General features: G+C 44.8%; 1 protein-coding gene and 1 pseudogene across 3 annotated transcripts; one reads left to right on the top strand and one right to left on the bottom strand.

The window, feature by feature from the left end:
* Nucleotides 1–3,059: 3,059 nt before the first annotated feature.
* On the top strand, nucleotides 3,060–4,567 carry LOC102427467 (annotated as a pseudogene).
* A 4,715-nt stretch (nucleotides 4,568–9,282) lies between these two features.
* Nucleotides 9,283–14,018, bottom strand: TMEM251 (transmembrane protein 251). 3 transcript variants are annotated; one of them, XM_023764080.1, is made up of 2 exons: nucleotides 13,944–14,018; nucleotides 9,283–13,076 (listed from the first exon to the last, which is right to left on the bottom strand). In XM_023764080.1, the coding sequence occupies exon 2, from the start codon at nucleotides 13,058–13,060 to the stop codon at nucleotides 12,665–12,667; it is 396 nt and encodes a 131-aa protein (XP_023619848.1). In that variant the 5' UTR covers nucleotides 13,061–13,076; nucleotides 13,944–14,018; the 3' UTR covers nucleotides 9,283–12,664. The 3 variants fall into 3 exon arrangements, with proteins under 3 accessions (XP_023619848.1, XP_006100568.1, XP_023619849.1); XM_006100506.3 differs by lacking the exon at nucleotides 13,944–14,018 and adding an exon at nucleotides 13,528–13,924; XM_023764081.1 differs by lacking the exon at nucleotides 13,944–14,018 and adding an exon at nucleotides 13,242–13,506.
* Between the last annotated feature and the right edge of the window lie 649 nt (nucleotides 14,019–14,667).

The raw sequence follows: 14,667 nt of genomic DNA, 5'->3' as shown, positions 1-14,667 counted from the left end.
CCATACTGGCTGGGCTCATTTTGTTTTCTTCTTTGTTTAATATATTTTAAAAACTAGAGGCCCGTTGCATGACATTTGTGCACTGGGGGTGCAGGAGGTCCCTCAGCCCTGCCTGTGCCCTCTTGCAGTCCAGGACCTCTTGGGGGATGTCCGACTGCCGGCTTAGGCCCACTCCCTGTTCCCTAAGCTGGCAGGCAGACATCCCTCAAGGGGTCCTTAGCTCTGCCTTAGAGGTGGGAGAGGCTCCTGCCACCGCTGCCTGGTTCCTGACTGAGCAGCGCTCCCCCTATGCGAGCTCACTGACTACCAGGGGCAGCTCCTGCGTTGAACATCTGCCCCCTGGTGGTCAGTGTGCATCATAGTGACCAGTCGTTCTGCCGTTTGGTCGATTTGCATATTAGGGTTTTATTATATAGGATATGTTTATAGGTTAGAAATTTCAAGATACCTGTGCTGTGATTCAGTGTTTTATGGTCTAGGCCCGTGGTCGGCAAACTGCGGCTCTTTGGCCCCTTGAGTGTGGCTCTTCCACAAAATGCCACACAGGCACGCACGTACAGTGAGATTGAAACTTCGTGGCCCATGTGCAAAAGTCAGTTTTCGACCTGGGCGAGTCTATTTTGAAGAAGTACCGTTGATATTTGGCTCTGTTGACTAATGAGTTTGCAGACCACTGGTCTAGGCTATAGATTTGATTAATCTTTTCCTTTAACTTTAATACTGATTTTAATTCTTATGCTATCTTCTTCACACATGAGCCATATGTGTAACAAAAAAGGTCATGTTGGCCGTAACCGGTTTGGCTCAGTGGATAGAGCATCGGCCTGAGTACTGAAGGGTCCCAGGTTCGATTCCGATCAAGGGCATGTACCTTGGTTGCGGGCACATCCCCAGTGGGGGGTGTGCAGGAGGCAGCTGATCGATGTTTCTCTCTCGATGTTTCTAACTCTCTATCCCTCTCCCTTCCTCTCTGTAAAAAAATCAATAAAATATATATTTTTTAAAAAAGGTCATGTTGAAGGACCAGTATAGAAGAAATGCCTAGCTTCTGTGGCACTGAGCGCCCCGTACTTCCCCCGTCATCATATGAAATGTACTGTAGCAGCATTATTTCTTCAGCTACTCAGAATTTTTTTTAAGTTTTATTAAGAAGGACTGGACTTTTAAAGGAAATAAAGTTAATGTTTTTTTCCAAGTTAGAAAATCAGTTGGAGACATCTGTGGCCCTCAAGTTTATTATGTAGTATTTTTATCTAGTTCCTATTTAGCCTATAAAATATATCTCTCAGTGAAATTGTTCAGTCTGTACAAATATAGAATATTATTTCTTATATGGCTAGAAGAGTCATACCTTTGACATCCTGAAAACCTATGCATTTTAACTTAATTGTCAGCCACCATGTGGTAATAAAATGTTTATAAGAAATTTCTGTTTGAACTGATTGTAGTTGAGCACTGCAAAGCTCAAAACTGTATTACCATAAATGCAGCTAGTGATAGTTTCAAATAAAATTAACATATTAATTAAATAATACTACCATCACTTGTGGTAATTATTTTTTTATTTTTTTTAAATATATTTTATTGATTTTTTACAGAGAGGAAGGGAGAGGAATAGAGAGTCAGAAACATTGATCAGCTGCCTCCTGCACACTCCCCACTGGGGATGTGCCCGCAACCAAGGTACATGCCCTTGACCGGGATCGAACCTGGGACCCTTCAGTCCGCAGGCCCATGCTCTATCCACTGAGCCAAACCAGTCAGGGCACTTGTGGTAATTATTTCTTGGGTATCTAAGTATATTGTAAATAGAGTGTAAAATTCTTATAGAAATTGAAAAATACAGGAATGGGCAAAAGTAGGTTTACAGTTTTGAGTATATAAAATGCAGAGTTTATTCTTGTATTATTATTATCAATTATTGTATTATTTCTTTGTATTATAACTATAAACCTACTTTTGCCCACCCCTATATTTGTAAAACAATACTCAGTTTTAACAAATGAGAAATGAATTGATTTCTCATAGTTTTTGTGATGAAATTGGGTTCTTTTCTCATTACTTAGAACATCATAAATTTCAGGTAGATTCAAGAATTTTAGAGTAAAGAACAAAACCATTAAAGTACTAAAAGAACTCTGACTGTAGCTCAGTTGATTAGAGCGTCGTCCGATATGCCAAGGTTGCTGGTTCCACCCCCAGTCAGGGGCACATACAAGAATCTACCAATGAATACATAAATAAGTGGAACAACAAATCCATGTTTCCCTCTCTCCCCCCACCTCTCTAAAATCAACAGAGTAAAAACCAAAAGTGGTAAAAGAAAATGGGATAATAATTTCTATAATTTCAGAGTGAAGTTTTCCTAAGCAAGTTTTTAAAAATCCAGAAACCATAATAGAAAAAATTAGTAAATATGATTACATAATAAAATTTCTGAACATTCTGTGAATAAGGTTAAAAGACAAAGAAGGTAAAAGTATTTCATATTTTCAGCACAGATGACTAAGAATTAATTCCTTTTATGGATCTCATGTGCACCAGTCAGAAATACACTAGAAATGGGCAAAGGAAAGGAACAGCAAGATCACAAGAAATACACATGGTTTTTAAATGAAAATGTTCCACTTCCAATAAGTGAAAATTAAAACCATAATACAATACCATTTTTTTACTTTCAAACGGAAAGATCACAAGTTTTTTGTTTTTAAAAAAATATATTTTATTGATTTTTTTACAAAGAGGAAGGGAGAGGGATAGAGAGTTAGAAACATCGATCAGCTGCCTCCTGCACACTCCCTACTGGGGATGTGCCCGCAACCAAGGTACATGCCCTTGACACCGGAATCAAACCTCTGACCCTTCAGTCCGCAGGCCGATGCTCTATCCACTGAGCCAAACCGGTTAGGGCAAGATCACAAGTTTTGATGCAAGATTGAGCTGGGAAGGATGTGAGGTGTATAATACTAGTATATTGATGGCGAGTATAAACTGATGTAAGCTCTTTGAAAGTCAAGTTGACAATTCTGTTAAAATGTTAAATTGATTCAGCAATTTTACTTAAAGAAATTTATCCTACGTATAATAGCAACAAGTGGACAGATCTGTTTACAGAACTATTCACTGCAGCATTCTTCTTAGTAACAAAAAAAAGTACACAACCTAAATAAATGTCCATCGGAAGATCCTGGTTAAATAAAAATAGAACATGAGTATACTAGAACATTTGTGCAGGCATTAAAACGGCCAAGATATAGCTCTGTGTTGTTAAGGATCAATCTCTAGGATATGATGTCAAATGTAAACTAGCAAAATATAGAACAGTGTGTAGAATGTTACTATTGGAGACTATTGGCTTGGATGTGCTTATAATTTCTCTGAAAGGATAGTCAACCTGCTTCTAGAGAGAGAGGGGTCGGGAGTGAGAGGGGATTTTTCATCATATACTCATTTTGTTTTATTTGCATTAAAAAAATCATGTTACGTATTTTTATACACAAATACAGAAAAAGTTATTGTGGAGTCTGCCACCACCACCACGGCTGCCACGGCCGCCTCCGGGACAGCTGCGCTCCTGAGCATCCCCAGGGCAGCGTGCTGGAAGTTACTGACAGCTAAACCCAGCCCTCAGCAAATCCACCTCCTCCTCCACACCTTCAGGGTGAGACCCCTCCAGATCCAAGCTGGGCTCCATGGCTGAGCAGTTTAACTGCCACTACTGCAAGGCCTCCCTGCACGGGAAGAAGTACGTGGAGAAGGAGGACCACCACTGCTGCCTGGACTGCTATGACGAGCACTGCGCCAACACCTGCGTGGAATGCCACCAGACCATCGGTGCAGACGCCAAGGAGGTCCGCTATAAGGAAGGCTTCTGGCACGACACCTGCTTCCGCTGTTCCCAGTGCCAGCACCCCTTAGCCACCGAGAGCTTTGTGGCCAAAGAGAACAAGGTCTTGTGCAAACAGTGCCACCTGCTTGAGAGCACCTACAAGTGCAAGGGCTGCTCACAGCCCATTATGCCAGGAGATCAGAACGTAGAGTACAAGGGGACCGTATGGCACCAAAACTGCTTCGTCTGCAGCAACTGCAAGCAAGTCATCGGGACGAGTAGCTTCTTCCCTAAAGGGGAGGAATACTACTGCATGGCCTGCTATGAGGAAAAGTTTGCCAAGCACTGCATGAAGTGCAAGAAGGCCATCACATCCGGAGGAATCACTTACCAGGACCAGCCCTGGCATGCCGACTGCTTTGTGTGTGTCACCTGCTCAAAGAAGCTGGCCGGGCAGCGTTTCACTGCTGTGGAGGACCAGTACTACTGCGTGGATTGCTACAAGAACTATGTGGCTAAGAAGTGTGCTGGATGCAAGAACCCCATCACTGGGTTTGGTAAAGGCTCCAGTGTGGTGACCTATGAAGGACAGTCCTGGCACGACTACTGCTTCCACTGCAAAAAGTGCTCCCTGAATCTGGCCAGCAAGCGCTTTGTCTTCCATCAGGAGCAAGTGTATTGCCCTGACTGTGCCAAAAAGCTGTAAAGCGACCTGGGCTCCTGCCCTGTAAAATGGAAGTGAGTCTTGTTTTTTGTGTTCTCGCCCTCTGACCTGCACTGTCCATGGGGCAGGAGTGGTCTGTCACCTCTTCAAAGTTGCTCCTTCTGTCTTTCCTCCTATTTTACAGTATTACTCAAATAAGGGCACTCACATTAGGATTGAGCAAAAAGCAACCCCGCAGCAGAGTTAATTTTGCGGTGGCTGCAGTTAAAAAACGAACACTTAGTTTACTTTTCTGCATATTTATCATAGCGCAGAAAAGTACCAACCATTTAGCTGCTTAGTGATGTAAGCAAGAAACCTAGGACAGTGGTCGGCAAACTCATTAGTCAACAGAGCCAAATATCAACAGTACTTCTTCAAAATAGACTCGCCCAGGCCCAAAACCGACTTCTGCGCATGGGCCACCAAGTTTCAATCGCACTGTACGTGCGCACCCGCACGTGGTATTTTGTGGAAGAGCCACACTCAAGGGGCCAAAGAGCCGCATGTGGCTCGCGAGCCGCAGTTTGCCGACCACGGCCCTAGGAGATAAACCCCCACTCAGGTGCCCTTCCTGGCTCAGCTGGGACCCATCGCGCCATCACAGGACACACAACAACTGCACCGGCTGCTCCAGCTCCCTTCACCCTGTGCCGAGAGTAGGAAGAGGACGTACCGAAACGCATGGTTTCACTTCCTCATCAAAACCTTCTTCTGCTCTTTGTGCTTTCAATCGACTAATACAAATTTCCAGGAAATTAACATTTGAACTTAGCTGTGGGTCTAAGCTGACCTTTTTCCCATACTAAGGTTTGAGTTCCCCATGTGCCGTGTTTTCTGGACATTCCTACGTCCAAGTGTGGAACATGCGGGTGATGTGGAGGGTGCAGGCATATCGGAGAGAACAGCCTGTTTCAAAGGACATTGTCACAGTGAATTCTGGAAGCTAACAAAACTAACCCAGCTGTCCTTTTTCTTTTAATTAATATTTTTGTTTTAATTACTAGCAGCATAGTTTTTGGGTCTGGAGACTTACATGAAAATACTTTTTAGTCCCTCAAATGTTCCTGTAGCTTTGTAGTCATCGAACAGAAGTAACCATGAAACTCTAGGCGGGTGGCTGAGCAGGTGCCAGGACTGTCATTGACACGGATGTGACATTTCCAAACAATGGCAAGTCGAATCTCATGTGACAATAGCTGTCTGCTGTTTGTCGCTGTGTTAGAGGCCTGCCAGCAGCATCCCTTCTCTGTGATTCTTAGGGCTGTTCCTCACGAGCTTAGCGGGGTTTCTTGGGGAGGAGGGCCACCATCCTCACAGGCAGAACCGGATTGCCATGCAGTGCTTACCTGAGATGCAGAACCACCTACTTACTGTGTTCTCGCTCCATTGTTATAGTACATAATAGAATGAGAGGATGTCAAAGTGGACATGCAATGACAATACATATAACATGCTCCTAGCAGTGGTTAGAGAAGCAGGCGCCTCATTTCTACTTTTTGTCATTAGCTATTATCATCTAACGTGTCAGGTTGTCCTTACGGAATAAAGCAACATGTAAATTTAAAAAAAAGAAAAGAAAGTTATTGTGAAACTTTCTAAAGATTTTTACTTTCCAAAAGTCATGCTTTAAATTTAGTAAGGGCAAAACAGCCATGTTTACAGTTTTAAATGTCATTAAGTAATTCAGGACAAAAATGAACCAATCCAGACTTAAAACATAAAAAATCCACCCCACCCCCATTGTGGCTCAGCAGGTGAGGAACCAAGAGGTCACCTGTTCGATACCCAGTCAGGGCACATGCCCGGTCCCTAGTGAGGGGCATGCAGGAGGCAGCTGATCGATGATGTTTCTCTCTCATCAATGTTACTATCTATCACTCTCCCTTTCTCTCTAAAAATCAACAAAAACATTTTTTAAATCCATTTCCCATCTGACTTCTATTTGTCAGATTAGGGAATACAAAGTGATTTCTAAAGAAGTTAGGAAAACAAAACAAAACCAAAATAGAAAAATAAAAAGGTTAGGAAAACTGGACTAAATATGAGGTAGGATACCATAAAAAAAAGGTCAGAGGTGTTTCTAAAACCAAAGTGCCTTGCCTTAAAGAAACTGCCTCTAGCCAGTGCACTATTCTTAAACTATTAAGCAAATTTCAGTGTAGCTACGACTTTTCCATTCTCGGGTGACCTTTAGAATCAGAATTGCTTTATTTAAAGACATGGCCCAGGAAACAGTGAATGCTAGGCAGTAAGCTCCTATTTAAATCTTTTAAAAGGTAGCAGTTCACACTCGGGCCATTGGGAATTTACTCTGGTGCCAAAAATTCTGCTGAAGATAGAGGCCACTTGCAGAAAAACATTACTCGTTTAAATAAGTGCTTTATGGGGCCAAGGGATTGCCCTGAACGCCAGAATACTATAATGTTTGTTGTAGCTCTAAGGGGTTGTCATGACACTTGGTACATGTTAGGTGGTTTTCTCAAGGCTCTAATCACCACTTAAAATATACACTTGTTTGTGAATGTGGTATATGTTTTTCTCTGCATCAAGAAGGAAAACCCCGCCCTGGCCAGGTAGCTCAGTTGGTTAGAGCATCTTCCTGATACACCAAGATTGAAGGTTCAATCCCTAGTCAGGGCACATACAGGAATTGACCAATGAATGCATAAATAAATGGAACAACAAACCGATGTAAGGAGAAGGATCCCAAGACAACCAACATAAGAATTGTTGGCAAAAAAAAAATTGGGAGACTCATTTTAAATTTTGGCCATAAAAGAACACATCAGTCCATGCTGAAACCTGAGTTTGGTAAGTATCTGCGATAGTGTCAACAAAAAAAGTTGAATAACCAAACTTACCTAGCACGTGAGACAGATTATGCTCTGCACTTAGTAGTAAATGTTAACTTTAACCTTTATTCTCCCTGGAGAGTGAACTAGATTGTTTTGCAGTCTAGAGAGAGAGGTGTTCCGGGACACTGAGCATCATGCATGCAATAAATCATTACTGAGCACCTACTGCTCTAGGCACTGGGGCAGGGGGCATACAGCAGTGAACAGGCAAAATCGCTCCGCTCATGGAGTTTAGATCCCGACAAAACACATGTCATGTGATATCACATGGTAAGTGCTTCGGAGAAAAACAGGGAAGGGGGATGCTGGATTTTCCATTGGGTGGTGAGAGGCAGCCTCACTAAGCTGGCACTTGAGCAGAGGTCTGAAGAAGGGCATGGAGCAGGCCGGGGCCAAGCACCCAGGCAGGCAGGACCGAGGGCAGAGGCCCTGGAACAGGTTTTTCTGGTGTGTTCTAGAATCAAGAAAACCAGTGTGGCTGGAGTAGAGTCAGGGGCTGAGAGTATTAGGAACTGAAGTAAAGGTCAAGGGCCGCTTATTTATGACTCTGTACGCCATGGGAAGGACTTTGGCTTTTATTCTGAGAAGGGAAACCACAGGAGGAACTTTTGAGAGGAGTAAGAGTTTAAAAGGATCCCTCGTCAGGGGTTTGGCAGCCATCTCGTAGGGAACTTAAGGAGCAGATTTTGGTGGGTGGAGAGATCAGCAGCTTGGTTTTGGACATCTAGTAAATATCAAGTAGACAGTTGGATATTCAAATCTGCGGCTCAGGGGAGAGAGACAAGGTAGTAATATAAATGTGGGCATTTAAAGCTATGAGCCTGGATGAGATGATCAAGGGAGTAAAAAGAGAAAAGGGAGGGGGCGGGGGGCAAGCCAGCATTTAGAAATCGGGCAGATCCCCAAGGAGGAACCAGGAAAGGAGACGGGAGGAGCTGGTAAGAAAGAGAAAAACCAGAAAAATATCTAGACCTGGGCTAACACATAGTGGCTACTAGCCACTGGTGGCTATTTAAATTCTAATTGAAACTAAACCCAGTTCCCCAGTCACTTTAGCCACATCTCAAGGGCTCATTTCATGTGGCTAGTGGCTACTGATTGGGACAGCACAGATAAAGAACATTCCATCCTCGCTGAAGTTCTACTGGGCAGTAGTGATGAGAAGCCAACTGAAGAAAGTATCTCAAAGAGAGGGAATGTGTCAAAAACTGCTAATAAGTAATTGGAGGACTGAGACTTGACCAAAGGATTCAGTTCTGTGTAAGTTACCAGTGACCACTTGACAAGAAAACAGTTTTGGTAGAGTGGAGGGCAAAAACCTGATAAATGGGATTCGGGATAAACTGAAGGAGAGGAGGTGGAATCAGAATATGCAGACACTTCATTTCCAAGCCTGGGCTCCAGCTGGCAGCTGTCTGCAATCTACTCGCTGAGGTCCAGGGCTGAGGGGCCTGACAGGCCCAGATCCATTCCAAGCAGTGCAGGACCATGGGTGTCACCCTTGCTCATCTCCTGCTTCGTTTTCTCTGGCTGTGGGGCTGGGTCTTGTCACACCTGGAGAGCTTCAGGAAGCAGGAGTGAAGCTGCCCTCTCCCCCTCACCTTGTCCCCGGACCACCCCAGCCTGTCCTGATGGTCCGCAGCATTCCTGGCTGACTCCCCTGGATCCTGGCCTTCAGTCAGTGACTTCCTCTACAATCATAACCTCTGATTTCTCCATGGTGACACGCTGGAACTACATATACCGGCTATAAGGCTCTGGTCAGTAGGCCTCCCCCTTGTAACAATAAAGTCTGTTTAAACTTTGGGCAGGGATTTGCAATTCAAACAGCTAGGGTGAAGTTACCACAAAATAGGTTTTGAGGCGGTTCCAAAAATAAACACCAGATCGCGTGACTAACAATTGAGTCTTTATGGTGCAGAAAACCCTGACAGACTCACTCAAAGACCTGCCTCTAAAAACAGGATTGCCTGGACTATGCCCACAGAAATGGACATAATTGGTGGAAAAGGGATCCTGACATTGTTCATATGAGCTTTGCGATTTTTATTCCCTTGGGTGATTCTAATATACAGCCACAGTTCAAGACCCCACTCACTGCCTGAGACCAAAACAAAAATACTAATGCATGATGATTCCCAATCATGGTCTACAATTACATGGCACTTAAAAAAAAATGTGTTGTAGAAATTATAATGACGGCAAATGTTTGATGCAAACATGAGTCATGTGGTATTGTGGCAAGCTTTTCTGCCAGTATTTTTGAGATTGAAAATGTTAAACCCATCCAAAAAATCCACACTAGATATTCTCAATAAAGACTTTAACAATACCACGGTCAACGAAATATACCAGTTTGATTATATTATGGGTACAGTTACTCTCTTGGGCGTACTTTAACGACTCCCCACCCCCAAGAAAAACTTTTCGTTACCACTCTATTTTTCTCATACCTGGAAGCATATACTGACTGGTTAGGGATCCTAGGAAGCCTGTCTCTTTCCTAAAATCTCTGATACACTGCCCTTATTTACTGTTTATCTCACTACCTAATCCTGTAGTCACTGCTTTTTTGTATTGTGATGAGAATATAAAATAAGTGATGACCTGCTATAATAATAGGTCTCCAATCCATCAATTTTAACCTCCTCCTCTGTCTAATAGAGCTGGGAGATAAATTTCACCTTTTCCTCTTTCCCAAAAGAGTGCTTTGAACTCTTAAATAGTCATAGACAAAATAGTAATAATCCAACTTGGATAATTAATTCCTAAGTAATCAAAAACAGATTAACTCTGCAATCTGAAACATTTAGAAATACTGCATTACTCCTACTGTAATTATTCTAACATTTCTACTACCAAGGACATATTACCTTGAAAGACAGAGACGAGCATTTACTTACCAAATCTCAATATTAGAATGTGAAGAGAGAAAATGTACTTCAATAAAAATGAAGTCACTTTACAAGTGACCAATTCACAAACCTTGCATTATACCAAACATTTGTAAAATAAAAAGTAACAAGTAATTTTCTTAAATCATTTCCAAACTAACATTGCTTCAAGACTAGTCAAATAAAACAAGAAACTGCTCAATGATGTTCCTCAAATTATTGAGAAGCAATAGATTGGGATGATAGAGCTGGAGATCTGAAGCCAGACATCCCCAGTTCAATGCCCTGGCTCTTCCACTTACTTGCTGTGTGATCATGGGCAAGTTATTAATTCCTCAGATTTCCTCATTTTACTCTTCTGTAAATGGCACTAGTACCAGTACATACCGGCCTCATAGGGCTGTCATGAAGAATGCATATCACTCAATGCAGCGCCTGCAGCATGCATACTGCACTGCTCCTTAACTTATGATGGTTACTCTCAAACCCATCATGAGTTAAAAATGTAAGTAGAAAATGCATTTACACACCTAACCCACTGGACCCCTGAGCTTGGCCTAGCCTACCTTAAACGTGCTGAGCACACTTCTATCAGCCTACATTTGGGCAAGATCATCTCACTGCTGCCCAGCATCACGAGACTCTTACTGTATTATCACTAGCTTGGGAAAAGATCAGAATTCAAATACAGTCCCTGCTGAATGCATGTTGCTTTACTGTCATCATAAAGTGTAAAATTCCTGTCAAACCATGGTAAGTCAGGGACCGTCTATAATTAGTAAATACTCAAAAGATACAAGTGATTGGGTTATCTGTACTTCAAACTGCTGCTTACTTGAAGATTCTATGTACTGTAGGAGAAGATAATCATTTCAGGAACTAGACCTATGGAGGCAGTAAAAGAAAGAATTGGGACTAATTAGAGAAGAATCTGATCTTGCTGCTTTTGAGTTGCAAAAGTACCTGCTTTATCTTTCAAGTAAGAGATTGCTATGGAAAGTGCAGCATTCCATTCTAGTCAAATCAGACTTAAAGGGTGAGATTGCTAGAAACTTCTAGATTTCCAGTAGCCCATTGAGAAAAACCTTTCTCGATGATGCCATCTCCATTCTTTAACTTGGCGAGGCAGGCAGCGCCCGGTGCTGGAACAGCTGTCACTTGTGAGAAGCGCTGTAGCTGTGGTTAGGAACAGGCATCCGATGCCTGGTCACAGCTCTGGCTGTGCCACCTACCAGCTGTGTGACCTCTGGCAAGTTACTTAACTGCTCCACCTCAGTGTCCTTATCTGTGAAATCTAGATAATTGTTAGCTCATAGGGTTGTTCATTGAGTTAATTTATGCAAAGTTCTTAGAACAGGGCCCAACAGAGTAAGCACCCAAAACGTTATTAAAACCTATCAGTGTGAAATATTTCCCTGGGATTAATGACATAGCTGTATAAAAATATATCTTAATCTCACCCAGAAAAAAAGAATCCTAAAATCTAGTATTTCCATTTTTTAGATATTTGTATTGGTACCAGACATGAGGTAGTAAGTACAAATGCACAGGAGGAAGTACAAGGATCACATCTTCATGCAACTAACCTCTCGCCTAAAGACCAGCCCTGAGGCTAGAAAGGAGTATCAGGATGACTTGCTAGCATCTTTTAGAGAGCTATCGCACATCTGACAGGCACTGGGACAAACATGTTCATTGAACACCTTGTTTCCATCTCCTATGTATAAGTTAGATTTCTCAACTTTCAAACATTTAGTTTCTTCCCAAGTTCTTTTTTTTAAAAAATCAGTAGCATTAAGAATGCCCATAGCATTAACCAAAAGGAGGAATGAATTCTATGTATCAGGACAGTAATCATCTCAATAATTTTATACCAATTTCTCACAAGCTGACAAATAGTTGGCTTACTCAGAAAAGCATGAATTGGTGTTTTAGTCTGAAGAATTTTAAAGCAAGCCAAGTAATTGTATAAAATTTAAACTTTATGACCATGTTTGGACCTTTTTACACATTAAACACAATGGAAATGTTCATGTTCATTTTTTTCCCCCCAAAGGAAAAATCTCTGAACCATCACTATGTTGCACAGTAGAATAAGAATAGGAGTTTAGGAACTTATTCAAGTTTCTAAAGAATGCAAGTAACAGACATGATTTTACTTCCAAAATCTGAAGTCATCAACATTATTTTGTTAGGACTGTGTCTCAGGCTTCACCTAAAAACCCATTAGTCAGATAGAGACAGCCCCCTAGTCACATTGTTTAAAGGGCCTCTGCCCCACCACAACTTCCTGAGATCTGTGGAAAAACCGCCGTCTTGTGATCAGGCCCCGCACGGCACTGGCAGTTTTGTAATCATAAGGGGAAAATGGTGACCGAGTCTATGTGTCAATCAGCTGCAGTCTGCTGATCTGATTAGAAGCCTTGACAAATGCCTGGTGGCGATTGCAAATAACTGCCAAGCATATCGGGATAATGCAGTAGCCCACCGTTTTGGGGTCAGCTCTGGTACAAGAATATAGGAACAAAAACATCTGCAGGTAAGGTATCAGGAAAATCACCGTCCAAAGCCAGAACGGCAGGGAGAGTAACCGAGCCTTCAAGGAGTGTGTCCATGTGGTTCCTTCAAGCGGCTCCTCCGGGTGCTGCTGGATGTGTTCCAAGGCCAGTCTGTTGTAAGTCTCATTGATTTCAAAAACATAGTAAAATGCTGCTGCGCTTGCTAACAGATACAATCCCACTCCAATCCATCCCATCCGCTGGCGAAAATTCATCATTCTCCATGCTCTGTGCCTTCAAATTAAAGAAAAAAATACAGTTAGGGTCTAGGAATGCTGTCTGGGCAACTATTCCAAATGTGCTTGCTTTATTTCCAACGACTTCTAAAATCCCCCATTACTACATTTACGGTTTAAAATAAATTAAAATTGCATGTATGACGACATGTGAACAACTTACAGGTGGTTTTACGTAATAGTCCCGAGGAGGTACAAGACGTTTCAGTGTTTAGGGAGTCCGGTTTTATGTGAATCCCACAGAATAGGTCACTACCTATGGCTTAAATGGGTCCAGGACACCTTCTATTAAAGAACTGGAACCGAAGTGGTTTCCCACGGAACCTTTCACTTTACAGTGCAAATACTTTCCCACTTAACAGGACTGCTTCAGAGCGAGCACCTGGTTCTGCGAGTCAGACCAATGTCGGGGCCCCAAGTCAGACAGCAAGTACGTCTTCAACACTTACAAGGGTCCCGAGAACCTTGCTGTTCCCACGGCAAGCGTTAGAGAGTCACTCAGCTCTGAATACTCGGGCGGCTTTGGCATGTCAGAGGGAGCCGCCGTGAAAGAAACCCCCGGCGTCACCGGCTGGGGAACGGGGACCACGACCCGCCCGGAGCACGAGCTGGTTGTGATTAAGCTCGGCGTTCTACTGCGCGGGTCACGCGGCGGCCGGCCCCTGAGCCCCCGGCGCTGTCACCGGCCCCGCCAGAGACTCCCTAGCCGGCCCCGCCCCCTGTCACGCTGCGGCGCCCGTCGCCGCGACCAGGGCTGCGCGGGCGGCGCCAGGCCCGGGACTCTCCGCCTTGCAGCGCCGGGAGCCCAGTGCCGGGCAGCGGCCAGCGGCCGAGCCTGCAAAGCTGGGCAGGCGCCGGATCTCACCTTCCTGTCCGGGTTGGCCCGCCCGCTCGCCGTCCCGGATGCTGCCACAGTCGGGGCTTCCGGCTCGTCCCGGAAGCGCGCCCGCCCCGCCTTGAAAGGCCCGCCCTGAAGAGACGTCAGGGTGCGTCACCCCGCGGCGCCGCCTCCCCGGGCACGCCCCAAACAGCTCCTGTTGGGACCCGGGCTGAGGCTGCGGCAGCTGCGTGCAGTGCGTCTGTTCAGGTGGGTGGCCGCGTCCTCTCCCCGGTGCCTCGCTCGCGACTCTGGTCGCGTCGCCGCGCAGAGAACCGCAGAGCCCAGGCGTCCGCCCACCCTCCCCCCCGACCCGCGTCGCGCTTCTGCACAACCCCTCTGCTGTGCCCGCTCCTCGGGCTGGCCTCCTGGGAAGCGTCGGAGCCGGCCCTGGCGCCTCGTCGCTGCCGGGGGACGCAGGCATGGGCCGCTAGTGACGCGGGCGCCGAGAGGGTAAGATGCTGCTTGCCGCAGTGGGCCGCCTGCGTCGCCGCCGTTGGGTGCGCGGGGCTCTCCGGGCCCGGGTCGTGACACTTCGCTGACCTGACTGCTTTGTCCTCGCAGGACCTGGCACTCGGACGTGACGGGACCTAAACGGGCGACCGCGAGGAGGACTGCGAACCGCGGCGCATCCGGTCCTCAGCACATTGCAGCGGAGCACATTGCCCGGGCCACCATGACGCTGAGCTTCTTGAGGACTGTGCAGGGGATG

This window comes from Myotis lucifugus, unplaced genomic scaffold (genome assembly GCF_000147115.1).
Source record: "Myotis lucifugus unplaced genomic scaffold, Myoluc2.0 scaffold_316, whole genome shotgun sequence".
NCBI classification, from domain to species: Eukaryota; Metazoa; Chordata; class Mammalia; order Chiroptera; family Vespertilionidae; genus Myotis; species Myotis lucifugus.
Note: the sequence above shows the minus strand (reverse complement) of the source record. Positions and strands in the feature narration are given on the sequence as shown.

Bases quoted from the DNA above. Each gene is read 5' to 3' on its own strand.
- TMEM251 (XM_006100506.3), bottom strand. From the start codon at position 13,607: ATGCCAAAGCCGCCCGAGTATTCAGAGCTGAGTGACTCTCTAACGCTT. The intron at 13,077-13,527 runs GTAAGTGTTGAA...TTTAATTTGAAG, and splicing joins GCAAGGTTCTCGGGACCCTT to GCACAGAGCATGGAGAATGA.